We start from the raw sequence: 19,847 nt of genomic DNA, 5'->3' as shown, positions 1-19,847 counted from the left end.
GACTTCATGTTATCCTTAGAACTGTTTACCTTAGTGATCACAGTTTGATTATCACTGTTCATGGAAATTGCCGGGATTGGTTTCTCAACAATCGGCAAATCCATCAGGAGATCACGGAGCCACTCTGCCTCAGCACTAGCGGTATCCAATGCGGTCAGTTCTGCTTCCATTGTAGACTTCGTTAAGATAGTCTGCTTGCAAGACTTCCAAGAAACAGCACCACCTCCAAGTAGAAACACGTATCCGCTCGTGGCATACAGCTGATCCGCATCAGAAATCCAATTAGCATCACAATAACCCTCTAGTACCCTCGGATACCCGAAAAAATGAATGCTGTAACCCATTGTCCCTTTCAAATAGCGCAGCACTCTCTCAAGAGCATTCCAGTGAGTATCTCCCGGATTTGACACAAACCGGCTCAGTTTGCTTACAGCGAATGAGATATCAGGCCTGGTTGCGCTAGCTAGGTACATAAGAGAACCAATTATCTGTGAATATCTCAATTGGTCTCTTGCAATTCTGTGATTCTTCCTCAAATGAACACTTGGATCGTACGGAGTAGGAGCAGGCGTACACTCACTGTACCCAAATCGGTTCAAGACCTTTTCCACATAGTGAGACTGCATAAGAGTTACCCCACCATTTCCTTCCTCCCTTGAAAGCTTAATGTTGAGAATAACATCAGCCTCTCCTAAGTCTTTCATCTCAAAGTTACTCGACAAAAAATCTTTTACTTCTTTAATCACTTTTAGATTGTTGCCAAATATTAATATATCATCCACATATAGGCATAGTATCACACCATCACCACCACCAAAACGATAATATACACATTTATCAGCTTCATTCACAACAAAGCAGGTGAAGCCCACGACGGAGACGCGTTCCGGAGGCCTACTCTTCCATCTCTGGTGCTCGCCGGAGGTGGAACGGGAAGAACTTGCGCTGCTGGAAAGTGGTGTATTTCGCCAAGAGAGCTTAACCGAGAAGAGAGGATTTGTTTTATAGGCAGAGGCCAGAAGACGAGAAGTCGACGGCACCGAGGGGTCACACCTCCCTTCTGCGGTGGGAGAGACGGAGACGGAGAGCCAGAAGTCACGGGAGTTAACCTCCAATCAATTCGTCACAGGAAACGGAAACGGACCGCCCGCCCGCTCGCTCGCCGCCGCCCGCCTGCCTCGCGCACGGGCACGAGCCGGGCGGCGGCGGCGGCGGCGCGCGCGCGCGCGTGGCATCCAGGTGATTCACTTTTACTTCTCAAATAGATCGATCAATGATCAAGTATTTAAGTAGAGTCGCCTCTCGATTAAATTCCTATATGGTATAAAACCATTAATGTACATGTACGGACCATAGAGTTTAATAGAGATATTAAATGAATGGGCCAAGCCCATAATATCTAACAGGAGCAGCACCGGATCATGATGAACACCCTCCGCGTGTCCCGCGTCCCCGACCACGTCCGCGAGCACAACCGGGACGCCTACACGCCGGGGCTCGTCGCCATCGGCCCGCTCCACGCCTCAGACAGCCGGCTTCGCGCCGGCTACCGGATCAAGATGGCCTACCTCCACAGCCTCATTTCCCGCGGCCACCCGGACCCGGCGAGCCACCTCGCCGTCATCCAGAACTACGTCCGCCTCGTCGCCGTGCGCGAGCGGGAGGCCCGCGCCATGTACGCCGCCGAGGACGTCGACATGAGCGCCGAGGACTTGATCCAGATGCTGGTGCTCGACGGCTGCTTCATCATCGAGCACCTCGTCAACGTCGCCACGGGAGTGGAGGCGGCGTCGCTGCACGCCACGCCGTTCGGGCCCGTGCAGCTGTCCGTCGACCTCGTCCTGGCCGAGAACCAGATCCCGTTCTTCGTCCTCGTCGACCTCATCAAAAGCACCAGGCTGCCGGAGTTCGACACCACGGGGTACCAGCCGACGGAACTGCTCATGAAGCTGGTGCTGTACTACCTCGCCGGCGAGAAGGGCCGCGACATGAGCGAGGGGCTGCCGGCCGCGAACGACGTCTGCCACATCCTGCACCTGCTCCACGCGATGGTCACCGCGGCGCGCGCCACGTGGGAGCCGCCGCCGCGGCTCCAGGACGCGGCGCCGGTGGAGATGATGCAGGAGGCGGCGCGGCTGCTGCGGCGCCTCCCGCTGCTGCTCCTGGTGCCGCTGCTGTACCCGATCCTGCCCGAGGAGAGCCGGTGGCGCGCGAGCTACGGGCCGGAGGACCTGCCATCGGCGAGCGACCTGAAGCGGATGTGGGTGCGGTTCAAGAAGGCGCGCGGCGGCAGCACGGGCAAGGCGCCCGCGGGCATCGCGTCGGTGCTAGGCCCGGTGCCGCTGGCCGTGAAGCTAGCGCACGAGGACCGGCTGCGCCTGCCGCAGCTGCGGATCGAGTTCCGGACGGCGCCGCTGCTGCTGAACCTGATGGCGTTCGAGCAGTCCGCGGACCAGCGAACGGGGGACGTGTCGGCGTACGTGTGGCTCATGGCGAAGCTGGTGCAGTCGCCGGAGGACGCGGGGGTGCTGGTGGCGGCGGAAGTGGTGACGTCGTCCGGGAGCGAGAGCAAGGAGGACGTGGCGCGGTTCTTCAAGCGCGTGGGCGCGGCGAGCGAGGCGGCGGCGGAGCTGGAGAAGAGCTACCTGGGCGAGACGCTGCACAAGCTGCGGGAGCGGAGCCAGCACCCGCTCTTCATGATGTGGGCGGACGTGCAGCGCAACTACTTCACCGTGCCATGGGCCGTCGTCGCCGAGTTCGTCGCCTTCATCACCTTCATCTCCACCGTACTGCAGGCCTACGGATCCTTCAAGCATTGACAGTTGACACTCCACCTCACCAAAAACTCACTGAGTTAGCTGAATTCAACTTTTTTTCTTGAAAAAAAACAATTTTAATTTGTACGATGATTTATTTATTTATCCGTTATTAAGATCCAAATGCATGTTGGTTAAAGTTTTTCTTTTGATAACCCTAGGTTATATATAAGGTTGAAAACAGACGGAAAACTTTCTTCCGTCCGTTTTCGTATTTGTGGGATCCCGTTTCCGTATTTATGGAAACGGAAAAGGGGTTTTTCCTTCCGTTTCCGCGAGATCCCATTTTTATCCAGAATTGATCCGTATTTATTTCATTTTTCATCCCGTTTTCAATCTATGTGAGATATGTCTAGAAATTGGTATGTTCATAAACCTACTAATCATAAATTATGCATGTTAACATGTTAACACATGGTATACTAGTGAATATTGGACCGATAATTTCGTACGTGTATATTATTTTGTGACTTTGTTCATGTATACTCAAGAATATTTGATCACGTTATTCTAACTTATTTTTCCAGCTCTCCGTCCATATTTGTCTGTTTCCGTATATCCCCATCCGTTTTTAATTCCGTTTTTTTTTTCAAACCCGATCCTGTTTCCGTTAAAAATATAGAAACGGAAATGGGAGAGGAGTTTTTCCGCCCGTTTTCATCCCTAGTTATATATTAGTTGTATCCAATTCAATGTATATAAGAATTGTATATTGAACAATGAAATCGACAACCTTACATTTCACAACATTTTCGTTTAAAGCTCTCTTGATACCAAAATAATCGATATAATGTTTAGATTTACAAATGTCAAAGATCTGAACTTGTATCAATTTTTTCGGTATCAAAATAACTTCCAATGAAAAATTCATAAATTTAAAGTTGTAGATCCTTTTTCTCTACACCTTTCGTATGAAGTTTTATCTTCGTCTGAGTTCAAATATAAAAGTTATGATTTTTTAAGGTGATGTGCGGAGAAAAGGAAATACAGACAATTCAACCGGTGGTAAGTACTTCCCGCCGGTTTCAAGCGGAGGCAGGAGTATAGTTTTGAAAATTTTTGGTTTGGATAATTTATTTTTGGCAAAAAAAAACGAATTTGAAAATATTTAAAAATATATCCATGTCGCTGGGGCGCTGTGCTGTCATATTTTTTATTCTAGCATTTTTATACGATCTTTCATGCAAAATCTCAAATTTAAGTTCAATACCTTCTGTATTTTGTGATACATATAAGAACTGATCTAGTTTCCCGTGCGATAGTGCAATACTGCAATTGTGCAAAAAAAACCTGGGCATTGCTCTAGGGGCGTGACTAGCGCCAAAACATCCGGACACCTGCGTCGCTGCCCCCCGTCTCGTGTCCCGCATCTGCCCGCCCATGTCTCGCCTGCTGCATCCGCCCGCAAGCATGTTGGGCCTGCCCGTGCCAATGGGGACCGCCTCTGGCTTCCCGCGCCTGATACCGAGGCAAGACAGTAGAAAGGCGAGGAGAAAGATACAACACTCGATCTAGTTTTGAAATATCCAAATGCAACAATTGTAACATACGACTAAAACAAATGAAATATTTGAAACATGCGTCTGGAACATTTGCAAAAACACTTAAAACCATTGTAAAATACGCAAAATCTAGATAAAACACTTGCGTCATATGTGTAAAAACATATGTGATATTCAGATAAACATACTTGCAACATACATTAGAAAAAAAAACAGATAAAACATTGAGAACAGGATCTTGCAACACACGTGTACAATCATTGCGACATGTGCAATAGCCATCCAGTTTTACAACATTCGTATGAAACATTTGCAACGGCGAGGGATGGAGGCACCGCTGCACTCGTCGAGCACGCGCATGGAGCCAGGAGGTGGAGTGTGAGGCGTCGGCAACCGGTCCGACGGCAGCTGCGGTTGGTGGGGTGGCTGGCAGCGTACCTCACGCGGAGGATTCCTTCTCTCCCGCAGGAGATGACGTGGGGATGGGCGGCGCCACGGAGGATGGCGGCGGCGGCGCGGGATGGAGGCGGGAGCGCACGGATTGGGACGGTCGGAAGGACCGCACTGCGCCGTGAAGCCGCAACACGCACAAGCGCAGAGTGGAGACAAGCTTCCGTGGGGATTTGATTTTTTTTTTAGGCAAGCGGCACATGCGGCAATGAGCTGAGCGAAGCGTCCAGCCTTGCGGACGGTAGCATTACCCCCAACAGTCTGACACTGGGACAGTCGTCCTCTGTTCTGTTCATAAAATTTTGCGTAGACCTACACTACACGCTCGCCTGAAGAAGGCGTGAAGCAGTACGCTTGCTACGTCCTGTCTTCAGCTTCAACGAACACTGATACGAGTTGTTGAACCGTCTCCGTCTTGGGCGGCGGCGAACACTTAACAGCTAGCTAGCTTCCTCATCAATATTCTTTCGCTTGATCGCTTCACTAGCCAAGCCATTTGGCTGCTGGCTGCTGGCTGCTGGTCCATTCACTCCTCCTTAGCAGCAAATCTTGACAAACTTGCATAAACAATTCGACAACGACCTACTCGTAAGGAGATCGCACAGCCAGAAAGCTCAGCATTCCAGGCAGCGGCAGCACCTCTGAAATCTGAATCTCTGTCTGAACTGACCCGGAGAGTAACAGCTATTTCAGCTCTCAACTCAAATTGCCAGCTCATCCATCCGGACCAATTCTTAGTAGCTCCCAAGTAGTAAGTCTTGGTTTCTGTCTCAGCTTATCTGTTTGCTTGACTTTCCCAAACCGAAACCGGGGTTCATTACTGCTCCAGCTTCTCACGGGAACTGCGGCGGCTAATTGGTTTTAATTTGCTGTAGCAGCATGATTTGTCTGATTTTCACTTGGTTTATGTATTCATGAGATGATGGTCTGTATGTGGATTCTTGTGACTTTTTTCATCTACGATGGAGAAGTCTGGGAACTGTATTCTGTTGTTAGGTGATACATCTCAATCTCTGTTTTTTAGATAAAATCTCAATCCCTGTGAATGGTACATGGCAAAAGTGCTGTTTTTAAGTAAAAAAAGAGAGACACATATGTCTTTATTAAATTGTATTACACCTTCTAGGATTAATCTTCGTAAAAAATGTCCGCTTTTTATACTTTGAAATATATTAGTTTCTTTCAGGTGTTCACAATTATACTACATCACATGCGAAAATTCCTCGCAACAATGGTCCACAAGACTAGCTGTACTGCTCCGAATATTTGCAGAATACTAAAGGTTGATCAACATTTTCTGGATGTTTTACTTACAAAACAGGAATCTTTCTTCGGAAGACTTAGACATAGCCATCGGCCCCGTTCGCTTCGCTGCAAAAGCCATGACTGAAAGTACTGTTCACTGATTTGTTGGGAGAGAGAAACACTATTCCTTCGTTGAAACAGTACGGCTCATAAGACAAGCGAACAGGGCCATCAAAGTACGTTATCAAATCAACAAACATCCATGGCCAGAAAATCAAAGTCAAACCTATCCTCTACTTCTACAATTCCAAAACAGTTAATTACAAACACAACGCCATCCACACCACACCTTTTACCTGCCCTGCACCCCACTGACTGACAGCTGGTTCAGCGAGAAGGGCGACTTGTCGGAGTTGGACAGCAGCGACGCCGACCCGGAGCTGTCGTCGCTCTTGGCGTTCTTCGACCCCTTGACGTTGATGAACGGCGGCTGGGTCGGCCGGGGAAGCACCATCTTGTGATCCCTGCCGCTCAGCATCTCCACCACCTTCCACATCGGCGGCCGGAGGTTCGGCGACGCCTGGGCGCAGAGTAGGCCGACGTGGAACACCCGGAGCGCGTCCTCCTCCGTGCACTGCTCGCGGAGGTTCGGGTCCAGCAGCTCCATCAGGGTGCCGGCGTTGTAATGCCTCCATATCTGAAGAAAGAACAGGAGTAGTACTACTACCTTAGCTCTATCTGTCAGGTCCCCCCCCCCCCCCTGAAATGCTACAGTGACAGCAAAGCAAGTGCCTGTCTGAAAAATGAAAATAGGTGTGGCGTCGGGATGGATGTACTATACCAGTGCCATGAGTGAGAGGCCTTCTGCCGATGACGCCACCGAGTTGTGGCTCTTCCGGCCAGTGACGATCTCGAGGACTAGCACGCCGTAGCTGTAGATGTCGGCCTTCTCCGTGAGCTGCCCGTGGACGATGTACTCTGGAGCCATGTATCCACTGTGCAAAAAATTGGAACAAATTAATGAGGGAAAGTTCGTCGTACGTATTTCTTCAGTCAGGAGAAGATGGATTTACTATATATACTTCTGTATATGATGACTGAGTCATGAAATTGGTTGGGTCGGACTCACAAAGTTCCGGCGAGGCCGGTGCTGAGATGACTCTGATCTTCCATGAAGTTCCTGGCGAGGCCGAAATCGGCGATCTTTGGCCTGAACCTCTCGTCCAGCAGGATGTTGCTGGCCTTGATGTCCCGGTGTATGATCCTGACCTCCGAAGCGCTATGCAGGTAGGAGAGCCCCTCCGCCGTGCCCAGCACGATCTCGAACCTCCGCTCCCAGTCCAGCGCGGTCTTCTTGAACGCGTCTGCATTGCAATTGCATGTCATGCGTCGAAGAAATGTCAGTCAGAAACTCAGAATCCATCCAAATTGCATCTGCATGCGTGTTGTGTCACCAATTGAGTAGATATACACCTACCAAAGAGGTAGTGGTCGAGGCTGGTGTTGCAGAGGTACTCGTAGACGAGGAGGCTCTCGGGGCCGTCGACGCTGCAGCCGAGCAGCTTGACCAGGTTCTTGTGCTGCACCTGGCTCACCAGCTTCACCTCGTTGAAGAACTGCTCCGCCCACTGCCGCGTGTGGAAGAAGAGCCGCTTCACCGCCACCTCCCGCCCGTCCGACAGCACGCCCTTGTACACGGACCCGTACCCGCCCTGCCCGAGCTTGTTCATCTGGCTGAACTCGTCCGTCGCCGCGCGCAGCTCCCCGTACCTGAAGCTCAGCTGCGACGCCGCGATGGCGCGGATCATCTCGCCGGACCCGTCCATGTCTGTCGCACGCACATCATTACGCACGGCGTCAAAGACTTGTCACCGGAGGGGTTTCAGGTTTGCATTGCAATTGCAATGCTGCGTACCGTCATGGAGGAGATCATCTCTTGATCTGGACCTCATTCTTGTCCAGATGAATGCTATGACCATGACCGCCAGTGCCGAGAAGACCGAAGCGACCACGATGACAGCAATGCGCCGCCCTGCCATGAAGAAAACCCAAAGAGCATCTGTGAGAATTTTCTCTACTGATTTAGCAGTTTAAACCTCTTCATCTTTTGTATTTGCATGATACTAGCTCGCATCCACGAAGGAGCTGGAGTTGCTATCGCTAAAATTCAGACACGGCACGCTTCTGTGATCGTCCCCGTGCGTGAAACTTTTTGGACCAAAACAAGAACAGACCAGAAAGTCTAACAGATGACCTTTTTTCTCTGTAACGAAGTGGGGAGATTCAAAGGGCAGTACGAGGTGGAAATGACTCACCGGACGATCCGCCGCCGGCGGCGGCGCTGGCCGGCAGGTAGAACGGCCGCGTGGAGTACCTGACGACGCAGCCGGCGTTGAGGCCGTACCCCTCGGGCGCGGCCGGGAGGCACATGCTTAGGAGCCGGTCACGCGCACTGGCCACGCACGCGGTGCACGCGCTGGCGTTGAGCGATCTCCAGCACTGCGCCGCGGCGTACGCCGGCGGCGCGCGCCCGGACGGCAACGCCGCTGCCGCCGACGCCGCCGACGCCGCATAGTAGTAGTCCTTGGCGGCCGGCGCGGCGGCCGTGACGTTCCGCACCAGCGCGGCGGCGGTCGCCGCGAACCCGGTCCTGTCCGTCGCGACAGTGGCGGTGGCGTTGGAGCACACCGCGGTGTCGCTGGCGTCGGTGGCGGTGGCGGTGAAGTTGTTGGCGCCGTAGCGGAGGAAGCATCCGTCGAGATAGATCCGCCCGCCGTCGGCGGGGAGGCAGTGCGGCAGCTTCACCCGGCTCTGCGCGTAGCAGAGCTGGCAGTCGGTCGAGGACAGGTAGCTCATGCACTGCCCGAGCCCGAACACCGTGTTGTTGCCTGCGCCGGAGCCCGCCGCGCCGAACCCGGACCGCGTCACGTTCTGGTAGATCATCTCCAGCGTGGTCACGAAGCTCACGTCGAAGCCCTCCGGGTCCGCCGCCTGCGTCGCCGCGCACACCGTGTCCAGGATCGCCGGCGTGCCCGCCGCCGCGTCATCGGCCGCCACGACGGCGCTGAGGAGAAGAAGGAGTTGGATCGGGACGGCCGCCGCCGCCGCCGTGAGGAAGGGGCGCCGGTGCGCTGCTCCTGGTCGCCGCCGCTGCATGGCGCCGCACAGCAGGAGTCCTCGGTCCTCGCGCGAGTTTTTATTAGTTTCAATCTCGGCTTCATTTTTTTGTACGTGCCGTGTGGCGTGCCCTGCTGGATCGAAGTTTGTAGCGATCTGAACTGGTCGACAGTGTGACGTCGAAGAATTGACATTTTTTTAATTTTGGTTAATTATTGTATGTATGTATATATATTGGTGTAATGTAAGTAAAAAAAAAGTATATAATGCTACAGTGCTGACTTAGCCAGTGACGAATTTGACCTCCCCAGAAAATCAATCAAAGAATTCATTCATAGTCTGCACATCTAGAACGTGATCATGTAAGCGCATATGTGGACATTTCAAACAGGTGACTCCATTATTCTAAAAAATTCTAGGTCGTGTGTTGACTGCTGAATATGTTGTTCACTTGTTCAGGAACCCCAAAAAAAACATTCTATGAAAGACTCAACGGCATATTATTCTTCAGTAATGCTGCCAATTACGGAGTATAGCTTAGAAAAAAGAATGTTGAGCAGTAGAGACAACCTGACAAGGATATACAGAATTTTCAGATAACGGGGTATAGTTGTTTGGTCATCCGTTACTAGTGTGTGTATATACTGTTTGTAGGTAACGGAATACATAGATGATTTTTTTAAACGAAATTCTCAAAACAAAAAAGACGATTTTTTAAACGATAATATTGTGGATAAGACGTCCGATAATCCGGGCACCGATGTTGGTGGGCCTCGCTCAAATAGCCCACCACTATTAATCACACGGTCGCTCGTGTTGGTAAAAAAATTTAAAAAAATCTATAACACCCTCGATGTTACGCTCTAAACAAACTACTAAACTCTGTCACGAGCGTCATGTTTATGTAATAATGCATGTGATAGAATATGTAGATAAATTTTTTATAACCTAAAATGACCAATAAAAATATTAAATAAAAATTAATTCAATGGGTCCGTTCGGCTTACTCCATATTCGGCTTACTCGACTTGTTTTTCAGCCGGATACGTGTTTTTCTCTCACAATAATTCAGCCAGAACAGTGCTTTTCAGCCAGTTTCATCCAAGATTCAAACCAGCAAACAGGGCCAATAGCTCATGTTATGTCAAGTAAGGTTAAAACCCCATTTTTATTGAGCAAAAATATTATAGAACATGTGTGCGACACCTAAATATAGTTTGAAGTACATACTTTGTAGATGGCAATGAAATCCTTGCTGTTGAAAAATAACTTCGCTAGCTAAGGTTTCTAATGGCCTAGAAATAGAACATGAAATTGAATTCAGCTCAAGACTTGGAAGATTCTTTAAGTTTATTGACAGTAAAACAATGCCATGTTTAGGGATTTATTTTACGAAATTGAGTTAAGAGGTGGTGTCGTGTTTTAGCTCGGATTGGTAGCCTAATAGACCCTCTTTAGCATAGTGAAGGCGGTTTAGTGTCAACCTCAATAGTTTAGTTGCCATCGATGCTTTAAAATTCATGCACGACACAGTCTCGGGTTTGTTGGCCGCGTGGGCGCGGTCATCACGATCGGGCGCGCGGCGTAACCACGCTGGCTGCCCCGCGCGCACGCGCGCTGCTGTGTGTCGCCGGCCGAGGCTGTTTCCGGCCTAGCCATGGCTTGGCTGTGGCCTGGCGCTGCAGGGCGCTGCGTTGCTGCTCCCCTCGCCACCGTGCCGCTGTCACCGCCGCTGCCGCCTTGCCGAGCTATCGGGGCATAGCCACTGCTGCCCTTGGCTGCTGCCGTACAGTACTGCTATCGTCGTGATGCCGTGCCGCGCTACTGCTGCTTGCCTTGTCACCGCGCGCACTGGGCTATCCTGGCTGCCTCATGCCATCGTCTAGCCTTAATGGTGTTACGGCCGCGCATGCCACGCCCCACCTGCCTCCGCGCGCGCACACATGGTTTGGCCGCGTTGTCACGTAGCAAGTGCTCAGACGCTGTCTCGGGTCTGGCTGACCGCTAGCCGCCAAGGTGAGGATGGCCAGAGCTCGGACCCATCCCCTCTCCCTACCGCCTCTACCGTCAGAGCCACGCCCTTGCAATCAGCCAGGGAGAGTTCAACTCAATCTGATTCAATGCGTCCACGGCCTCGTCATTAAGTCCTCAAGCTGCCTGACCCCACCCAGCCTTGAAGCGGGCACGGCCAAGCTCCAATTTAGGGTTTTCCCGCCACCGTGTCGATAAGGCCGCGCTCGGCCATTGCCGAGGGTAGCCCTCCATCGGTCCACCTCGAACCAATTTGAGTGCATCGCTAGCTTCGCTTCCATCCCCTCTTCGCTCTGCGTGCTTTGGTCGAACCTATATCGCTTCCCCAGCATCACTGACGCGACCGTACCGCCTTGGTGCGCCACCACACGTGGCCAACCCTCCTCTGTCATCCTTCACTCCAACTGTCACCTCGGCCAGGTACACGGTGAGCCCCTATTGCTCGCGCGTTAGCTGGTTAGGCTTCTAGCCGCCCGAGCTCAACGGAACAGTTGCGTCGCCGTCGTGGATGGCCGTACGCCACTACAGCCTTCCCCAGCGAGTCCTGCCACCCCTCACCACCACTTAGAATAGCCACTAAGATTGGAGATGGTGATCGACCCGTTAGGTGGGCCCACGCAGGTCCCAAGTGGTCGGCGTAGGTGCCTAGTGCCGCCACTCGCCGTGCTGCCATGCACTGAGTTGCCGAGGGTGTGCGCGGGTGAATTAGGGAAAGATTGGGGGGTTAAGTGAGATGTTCTGAGAAATGGGAGAAATAGTATTAGTACTTAGTTATGATTTGGAAGAAGTTCGAGGCCTCTTTTGCATAAACGTCAGCGTGCGGGAGATTCGCTTTTCATTTTCCTAAGGAATTAGAAAGGATCTGTCTACGTGACATTCGGTTGTTATTGTCCCTGCTATCAACTGAATTTTTCACACACTTATACTGTCTTCTGCCTATATTTACATTAAATTATTATTATATTTACAATGACTTGTTCAATGTAATTTAATGAACATAGTGGTGTAATTTGATAATAACACAAATATATGCCATTTTTTCAAAAAAAAATATAAATTATTTCTATGGATTCCAGATATCAGAGAAATATATATCAAATTATTCATAAATATCATCAAATTGTTCACAAATTATTCACAAAATTAAAAAAAATACAAATATACATGTGGGCTGGGCATACACGGTACATACTATGTGTATTCCGCTGGAGCTATACACGGGCGTACACGGACCAACCACGGACGTACATGCGTGTATTCTAGATGACCGGGACCTGGAAAGCTGGAGCACGAGCATGTGGTGGGGACCGGCAGCTCATCTCACGCGACCAACTAACGGAGCACCGCGATCGTGCGATTCCTGATTTGGCGGCCACAAAATCGCATGTCGCAGAGGGCTAAATCAACCGACTGACTTATAGCCATTCTGATTGGAAATAGTTTTCTGATTTAATTTCTGAGTTAATCTTTGATAATTAACATAAAATCATATAGGTGTCCAAAAATTATGAAACAAATTTTGTTAGGTTTCTAAAATTGTGCTCTATCTATTGGTGTATTTAGTTCCTGTTTATATGTGTTGACATTAGGAGCTATTAAATCATTTGAGAGTGCTTAATATTATTAGGTTAAATATTGTAGAAATTTTTATGGTAATTGATGATAGTTTTTATCTTTAAATTTTTACAGCAGTTTCATTGTATTATTATATGTTCACTGTAATTTTTGTGACCTTAGAATAGACTAAACATTGGGGTAGTTAAATGTTCTTTGTTTCAAAATACATTAAATCTTTAGTAGAAATAAAGATTGTCAGTGCGAAAAGTGACCAACAAGTAAATATTTATAGTTTTGTTGTGCGTTGTGATCGGATATGGCCAAGCACTCAATGACATAGGATTTATACTAGTTCAGGCAACAGGCCCTATGTTCAGTTGAGGTCGGTCGGTGACTTTATTCCTGAGCCTAGGTGCCCGAAGTTTGTTGTAGGGTTACAAACGAGTAAGGAATGAGAAGGGGGTGTTAGAGGCCCGATCAGAGGAGCGTATGCTCTGTGTGTCTCTAGAGCTATTGAGTTGTTGTGTTCTTGAGTCGTCGAGAAAATATTTGAGAGAGAGATAGACCTATTTTACAGGAGAGAGCGTATCACCTTTTATAGTTGAAAGGGATAGTCTTACAAGTCAGAGAGAGAGAGAGAGAGAGAGAGAGAATGTACGCGTGTGCTGCCTAGTCTTGTTGTTCACGCCTTTGGGTACGGGATGGCTGCCAGCGCCAACAATACTGTTTATGCCCAGACGCATCTGGCAGGCTCTACCATGTTCGCCTGGTATGGCAAACGATGACATCCACAACACTGTTTATGCTCTGGCATGTCTAGCAGGCTCTACCATGTTCGCCTGTCATGCCCTGATGGCACCGTCCAGCACGTGCACAGGGCATGGTAGGGTACGGTCCTCGGTATCGCGGTTGACTTGAGCGCCTTAACTTATCTGCTCCGCCTACTTCCTAGGCCCACATAGAGCGGGCATCCCCGGTTGATCGCTCCTAGTCGGCTCTGACCGTGTTGGTCAAGAAAGAGCAGCGAGCAGTGGTCTGATGTATCCTCGGTCGGAGAAAAGGGGGTCGAAGTCGGACCGTGGTCCCACCACGGTCAGGCCTTCCATCTCGCCTGACCCCTTGGGTGCGGGCTCCGCCTCACCCGACCCCTTGGGTGTGGGCTCCATCTCGTCTAACCCCAAGGACGTGGGTTCTGTCTCGTCCGACGGGGACCCATACCAGATCGTGGTCTTGGCCTGTTATTGTGTATCTGGGCTGGCCTAGACGCGTGCTGTCGTAGTGCCACCTACTGGGCTGAGTTTTGCAGGGAAGCGGGTCCATTAGGGGACCCTAGGTTTATGAACCCGATAGGAGCCCCCGAGCCCCTTTGGGGCTTCTATGAAGCTATGAAGGGGCTATTGAGTTGGAGCCTCGGTGTTTTCCCCTTTGGTTTGTTGTGCCGCGTAGGGTAACCGATTAGGTTTTAGGCACCCAGCCTCCATGTGGAGGACCGGCAAAGGCCATGGAGGCACGCCGGAGGGATATTGGCACCAAGCCCCTGAGAAGGGGACTGGCGAAAGCTACGGAGGTGCTCTATGTAGACATAGGCGCCCAGCCTCTTAAGAGGAGACTCGCTGGTAATCCGTTTTCTACCGGGTGCGCGCGAGCGAACCTGGTGGGTGTAGCCTCTGAGCCTGTGGCCGACTAGGGAGTCGATCAGAGGCTGAGCACCTTGGTACTCTTTTTTGGGGCTGTGGACTCTTGTGTCTCTTTCGGTTGGGGTGTTGTCCCATGTCCATTCCGACCGCAACCTGTGCGATCGGCTAGATTCTTGAGTTAGGGTCGGGTGGCCTAAGCCCCCAAGCCCCATTAGGATTGGTAGGGGTCGGTCGAGTTTTATGCGTCACCCCATCCGTGGTTTCTATAACTAGAGAGGTTGAGCTAATGTCGCTTGCCTTGATGGCTTCAGTGAGAGCTCGGTGAGCTTACTAACGGGCATGTCCAAGTGAAATCTGGGTTCGTCGTTCGTAACGGGGTCGACATAGCCCTCATGTGGCATTCCACTGCTCCATAACCCACCTCCCAGCAGATGCCTGAGCCATTTTGGAGATAGATTTAGGTGGCCCGCTGGCCTCCCCTTGATAGAGATTCTATGGGCATAGCTTGAGGCTAGGATTGTACGAGAAGGTTGAGATGACCCTGTCCGCTTCTGAGTAGATCGGGCGAAGGCCACTGGGGCTCATCTATGTTTTCTCCCCTAGCTCTGTTTGATGTGAGGCGGCCTTGAGCCCTTCGTGGGCTGGCCTTCGAACCCTAGTCGATCACCGCTCATATCGAATGAGACAACTACCGCTTCATGACGCGACGTGATGCGTTATGATGCAACAATTGCATATGCAATGCTTGGATGTATGGGATGAATGTACAAATGAATGTATGAATGCATGCATGAGAATGGATGAATGAATGATCATGCATTGGAAAAGTAGAACAAGGGTTGGTAAAGCTACCTCGATGGCTCAAGTGACGGGTTTGGAGAGCTCCTATCAGATATGTCTGAGTGGAATCCGGGATAGAGTAGGCATAACCTGCATGGGGTATCCCACTGCTCCTTACCTATCTCTCGGTAGCCGCCTGAGCCATCCGATCGACTCGGGTGACCAGTTGGCCTCTCTTCGATGGAGATTCCATCGGTGGGCCCCTCCAAACCCTGCATGGGAAGGTGGAGGGTCATTTGCGTGTGGTTGTGCCTCATTTCCCATTCCTGGGTTGGGGTAGTGGTGAGCCCCACCTAGTCCATGTTCCGTTAGCAAGGCAATGTTTCGTTGGGCAGGCCACATCCTGTCAGCCAGGGCCACAAACCCAAGGGGTCGGGCGAGACGGAGCACGAACCCAAGGGGTCAAACAAGATGGAGCAGGTCACCGCGCAGTGGGTGATGGAGGCTCGTCGTTCAACCATGGCTGCAGATGTGCGCCGAAAAGACATCGTCTAGCCTATGGAGGCAGTGAAGGCCAGGTCAGAGGTGAGTGTTGTCCCACCCCCAACCGAGCCGAATGTCGTTCCGACCGTAGCCGAGCTCCCTTCATCCTTGTCAATCGCACCATTAGCCGATGCAGCCGAGGGGCCATACTCGAATTAGAGTAGAAATAATCAGTTTATGTAAAAGATGAATTCGTGGGGGAGCCCCCATGTGAACAGTTTTATATTCATGAATATTTTAAGTTTGTTTTATGATGAAATCACTTGTGAGGGAAGCTTTCCCATCTGCCCTTTTTTCCTTGCATAGTTTTGTTTTTTGTCCTTTCTTTTTCGCACCTGCCCGTTGACCCATAGGCTACAACCTTAAGAACCTGGGCGTGGCCCGCGAGGCTCAGTTGCTCGTAACCGTAGGTCATGGTGGGGTGTGATCGGTCGAGAGCTTAAAGCGCAAGTTACGTAGGGTAATCAAAGGAACGGAATGCCCTTTCGTTTGGGTGAAAAGTGTTACTACATGATAGTAAAAAAGGGGGTGGTATCGCACCCCTATGGAGCCCTTGAGCGACCCAGGCCGAGAGTGCTTGGGCTAGGGTGCTATAGGAGCAAACGTTGAATGGAAATAAACAGTAACACCGAGCTTTAGGGAAAGAAACGACATAACTGTTCAATGTTCTATGTGTTGGTAAGAACGTTGTCGTTGTCATCCTTCAATCGGTAGGTGCCTGGTCGGATCACCTTAGTCACCATGTAGGGTCCTTCCCATGGTGGAGAGAGCTTATGTTTCTCCTTGGTTGACTAGGTCCTTCGGAGTACTAGATCACCGACCTCGAGGATCCTTCCCCTGATTTTTCTTTCATGGTACCTATGGAGAGTTTGCTGGTAACGAGCAGAGCGGATGACGGTCATCTCATGAGCCTCCTCGAGTAGGTTGACCGTGTCCTGCTGAGCCTCTACGGCTTGGTCTCGGTTGAAGGCCTTCACTCTTGGGGCGCCATGATCAAGGTCGGAGGGCAACACTACTTCGGCTCCATATGTGAGGAAGAAAGGGGTGAACCTTGTGGACTGGTTTGGGGTCGTTCTTAGGCTCCAGAGGATTGCAGGGACCTCTGCAACCCATTGCCCATCATACTTTTTGAGTCAGTCGAAGATGTGGGGCTTGAGTCCTTGGAGGACCATGCCATTGGCCCGCTCGACCTGACCATTAGTACGCGGGTGTCTGACCGAGGCCCAATCGATCCTAATTCTGTATCTGTCACAGAAGTCTAGGAACTTCTTCCCAGTGAAGTTTATTCTGTGATCGGTGATGATATAGTTAGGAACACCAAACTGATAGATGATGTCGATGAAGAACTTGACCGCCTCTTCCGAGCGGATATTGGTGATGGGCTTCGCCTCTATCCACTTGGGGAACTTGTCCATCACCATGAGTAGATGAGTGAAGCCACCCGGGGCCTTTTTGAGGGGTCCGACCATGTCGAGGCCCCAGACCATGAATGGCCAGGTGATGGGGATGGTCTGAAGTTCCTACGTCGGCAACTGAGTCTGCTGAGCATAGAACTGGCATCCTTCACACCTACAGACCACCTCCTCTACATCTCATAGCGTAGTGGGCTAGTAAAAACCTTGGCAAAAGGCTTTCTCGACCAGCGACCTTGGGGCCGTGTTATGTCCATAGGTTTCGGTATGGACTTCGAGGAGAAGTTGTTTCCCCTGGTCGGTCGGGATGCACTTCATGAGCACTCCCGATGGACTTTGCTTGTAAAGTTTGTTACTAATGGTGATGAATGTCTTGGTGCGTCGAGCGATTCATCATGCTTCAGTCCTTTCAGGTGGGAGAACCTCCTTAAGGAGGTAGGCGGGCAGTGGTGCTCTCTAGTTGACCGGATTGAGTGCCATCACGGCGATGTCGCCAGGCGACGTTGTCATGGAGGTGCTAAGGTCGGAGCGCCCAAGCACTTAGTCAAGGTCGGGGCACGTCGGGGGGGGATGAAAGCTCTAGTTTGGTTTTGGTTAATTGATGAAACCCTAAGTGCTAACCTAGTTTATCAAGATGATTATGAGATAGGTAGCACTACTCCAAGTGATGAAGCAATGGCGAAGATCATGAAAATGGTGATGGCATGGTGATGGTCAAATGCTTAAACTTGGAAAAGAAGAAAGAGAAAAACAAAAGGCTCAAGGCAAAGGTATATTTGATAGGAGTCATTTTGTTTTAGTGATCAAGACACTTAGTGAGTGTGGTCACATTTAGGATTGATAGCCGTACTATTAAGAGGGGTAAAACTCATATCGAAATACGGTTGTCAAAGTGCCACTAGATGTTCTAACTCATTGCATATGCATTTAGGATCTAGTGGATCACTAACACCCTTGAAAATGTTTGTGAAAATATGCTAACACATGTGCACAAGGTGATACACTTGGTGGTTGGCACATTTGATCAAGGGTGGTGAAGTTTGGATGCAAGGGTAAGAAACTCCACCGGCGGAGTGTCCGACGGTCCGACGGTGCCACCGGCACCCTAGATAGAAAAATTGGAGGTCACTGTGAGTGACCGGACGCTGATCTTGGGTGGACCGGCGCGTCCGGTCAGGTGTGGCAGAGAGGTCGCCAGTTTCGGTGTTGCACTGGACGCTGGACCTGAGATGCACCGGACGCTGGTTTCTACGTCTGGTCAAACTGACATGGCGACACGGTGACTAGGGTTTAGCATCGGACGCTGGTCTATGTCCGGTCAAGGTGGAACGGACGTGTCCGATCAAAGAAAACCGGATTTGGACCCTTACTGTAAATGACCGGACGCTGGTGGTTCAGCGTTCGGTCAGTTTTTGCCAGAGCGTCCGGTCAGTTAATAGCCGTTGTGATCGGCGGCTCAAGTTTAATTAGAATGACACGTGGCTTACATCTATGGACCGGACGCTGTGTCCAGGGTCTGGTCAGTATGACCGGAGCATCCGGACAGAGCGTGTTTTACCTAGTGAAGGGGTACAATGGCTCTATTTCATGGGGGCTTCTATTTAAGCCCCATGGCCGGCTCAAGCTCACTCTCTTGCACATTTTCATTGACATAGCAACCTTGTGAGCTTAGCCAAAGTCCTCCCACTCATCTCCATTATTGATCCATCATCTTTGTGAGATTTGGGAGAGAATCCAAGTGCCATTGCTTGAGTGATTGCATCTAGAGGCACTTGGTATTCGTGTTGCGCTACGGATTTCGCTTGTTACTCTTGGTGGTTGCCACCACCTAGATGGCTCGGTGCAGCGGTGGAGGATTGGCATGAGTTGGTGATTGTTCATGGCCATCTCCGGTGATTGTGAGGGGAGTTGTACCTTCCCCGGTGGAGCACCGAAAGGTAACTCTAGTAAATTGCTCGTGTCATTGAGTTACCTCACTTGTGGGTCGGTTCTTGCGGTGTCCTATCATGTGGACGAGGTTTGTGAAACACCTCTTAGCCACCGAACCACCAAGTGTTGGTCGACACAACGGGGACGTAGCGTGTTGGCAAGCACGTGGACCTCGAGAGAAAATCGATTGTCTCTTGTCTTTGGCATTCTCCCGGTGATTGGCTATATATTCATCTTGTGATTGGTTCATCCTCTACACGTCGGTATAATCACCCTACTCACTTATTTACATTCTTGCAAACTAGTTGATACAAGCTCTTTAGTGTAATTAGAATTGAGAGCTTGCTTTATTATTTATATTCATCTAGTTGAGCTCTTTAGAGTAGCAAGGTTGAGAGCTCTTAGTGAGTAATTACATAGTAAGTTTGTGTGCCTAAGTAATCTTTGCAACTAGAATTGTTGGATAGGTGGCTTGCAACCCTTGTAGAGCTAGAGCAAGTTTGCATTACGCTATTTGTCATACTAATCAAATTGCTCTAGTTGATTTATAGATTTTTAAATAGGCTATTCACCCCCCCTCTAGCCATATTAGGACCTTTTAGGGGGGCAAAGCCCCTGAGTGCCAAATTGGTGTTGGAGTGTGTCTGGGTCAGATCCTTGGATGCGGGCAGATGGCTCGTGGAGGTTGTTTACAAAGACCCCATCGACGAGCGGTTCCTGTCTGACTACTAATTTTGCGAGGAAGTCGGCAGCGTCATTGTCCTTTTGAGGGACATGATGTAGTTTGATCCCTCATAACTTATCCTCGAGCTTGCGCACCTCTTGGTA

General features: G+C 50.4%; 2 protein-coding genes across 2 annotated transcripts; one reads left to right on the top strand and one right to left on the bottom strand.

Moving 5' to 3' along the window:
* The first annotated feature begins 1,352 nt into the window (after positions 1–1,352).
* LOC136518371 (UPF0481 protein At3g47200-like) lies at positions 1,353–2,844 on the top strand. The gene has a single exon (XM_066512018.1). It carries the CDS (start codon positions 1,422–1,424, stop codon positions 2,817–2,819), a length of 1,398 nt encoding a protein of 465 aa, XP_066368115.1. The 5' UTR covers positions 1,353–1,421; the 3' UTR covers positions 2,820–2,844.
* Positions 2,845–6,038: 3,194 nt separating this feature from the next.
* Positions 6,039–9,233, bottom strand: LOC136517577 (cysteine-rich receptor-like protein kinase 2). Its single transcript, XM_066511185.1, has 6 exons — positions 8,329–9,233; positions 7,929–8,045; positions 7,491–7,841; positions 7,143–7,377; positions 6,855–7,008; positions 6,039–6,710 (listed from the first exon to the last, which is right to left on the bottom strand). The coding sequence occupies exons 1-6, from the start codon at positions 9,167–9,169 to the stop codon at positions 6,366–6,368; spliced, it is 2,043 nt and encodes a 680-aa protein (XP_066367282.1). The 5' UTR covers positions 9,170–9,233; the 3' UTR covers positions 6,039–6,365.
* Between the last annotated feature and the right edge of the window lie 10,614 nt (positions 9,234–19,847).

The sequence above is a fragment of the Miscanthus floridulus genome, chromosome 17, assembly GCF_019320115.1.
Source record: "Miscanthus floridulus cultivar M001 chromosome 17, ASM1932011v1, whole genome shotgun sequence".
NCBI lineage: Eukaryota > Viridiplantae > Streptophyta > Magnoliopsida > Poales > Poaceae > Miscanthus > Miscanthus floridulus.
The sequence above is the reverse complement of the archived record's forward strand: the minus strand, read 5'-3'. Positions and strand labels throughout refer to the sequence as shown.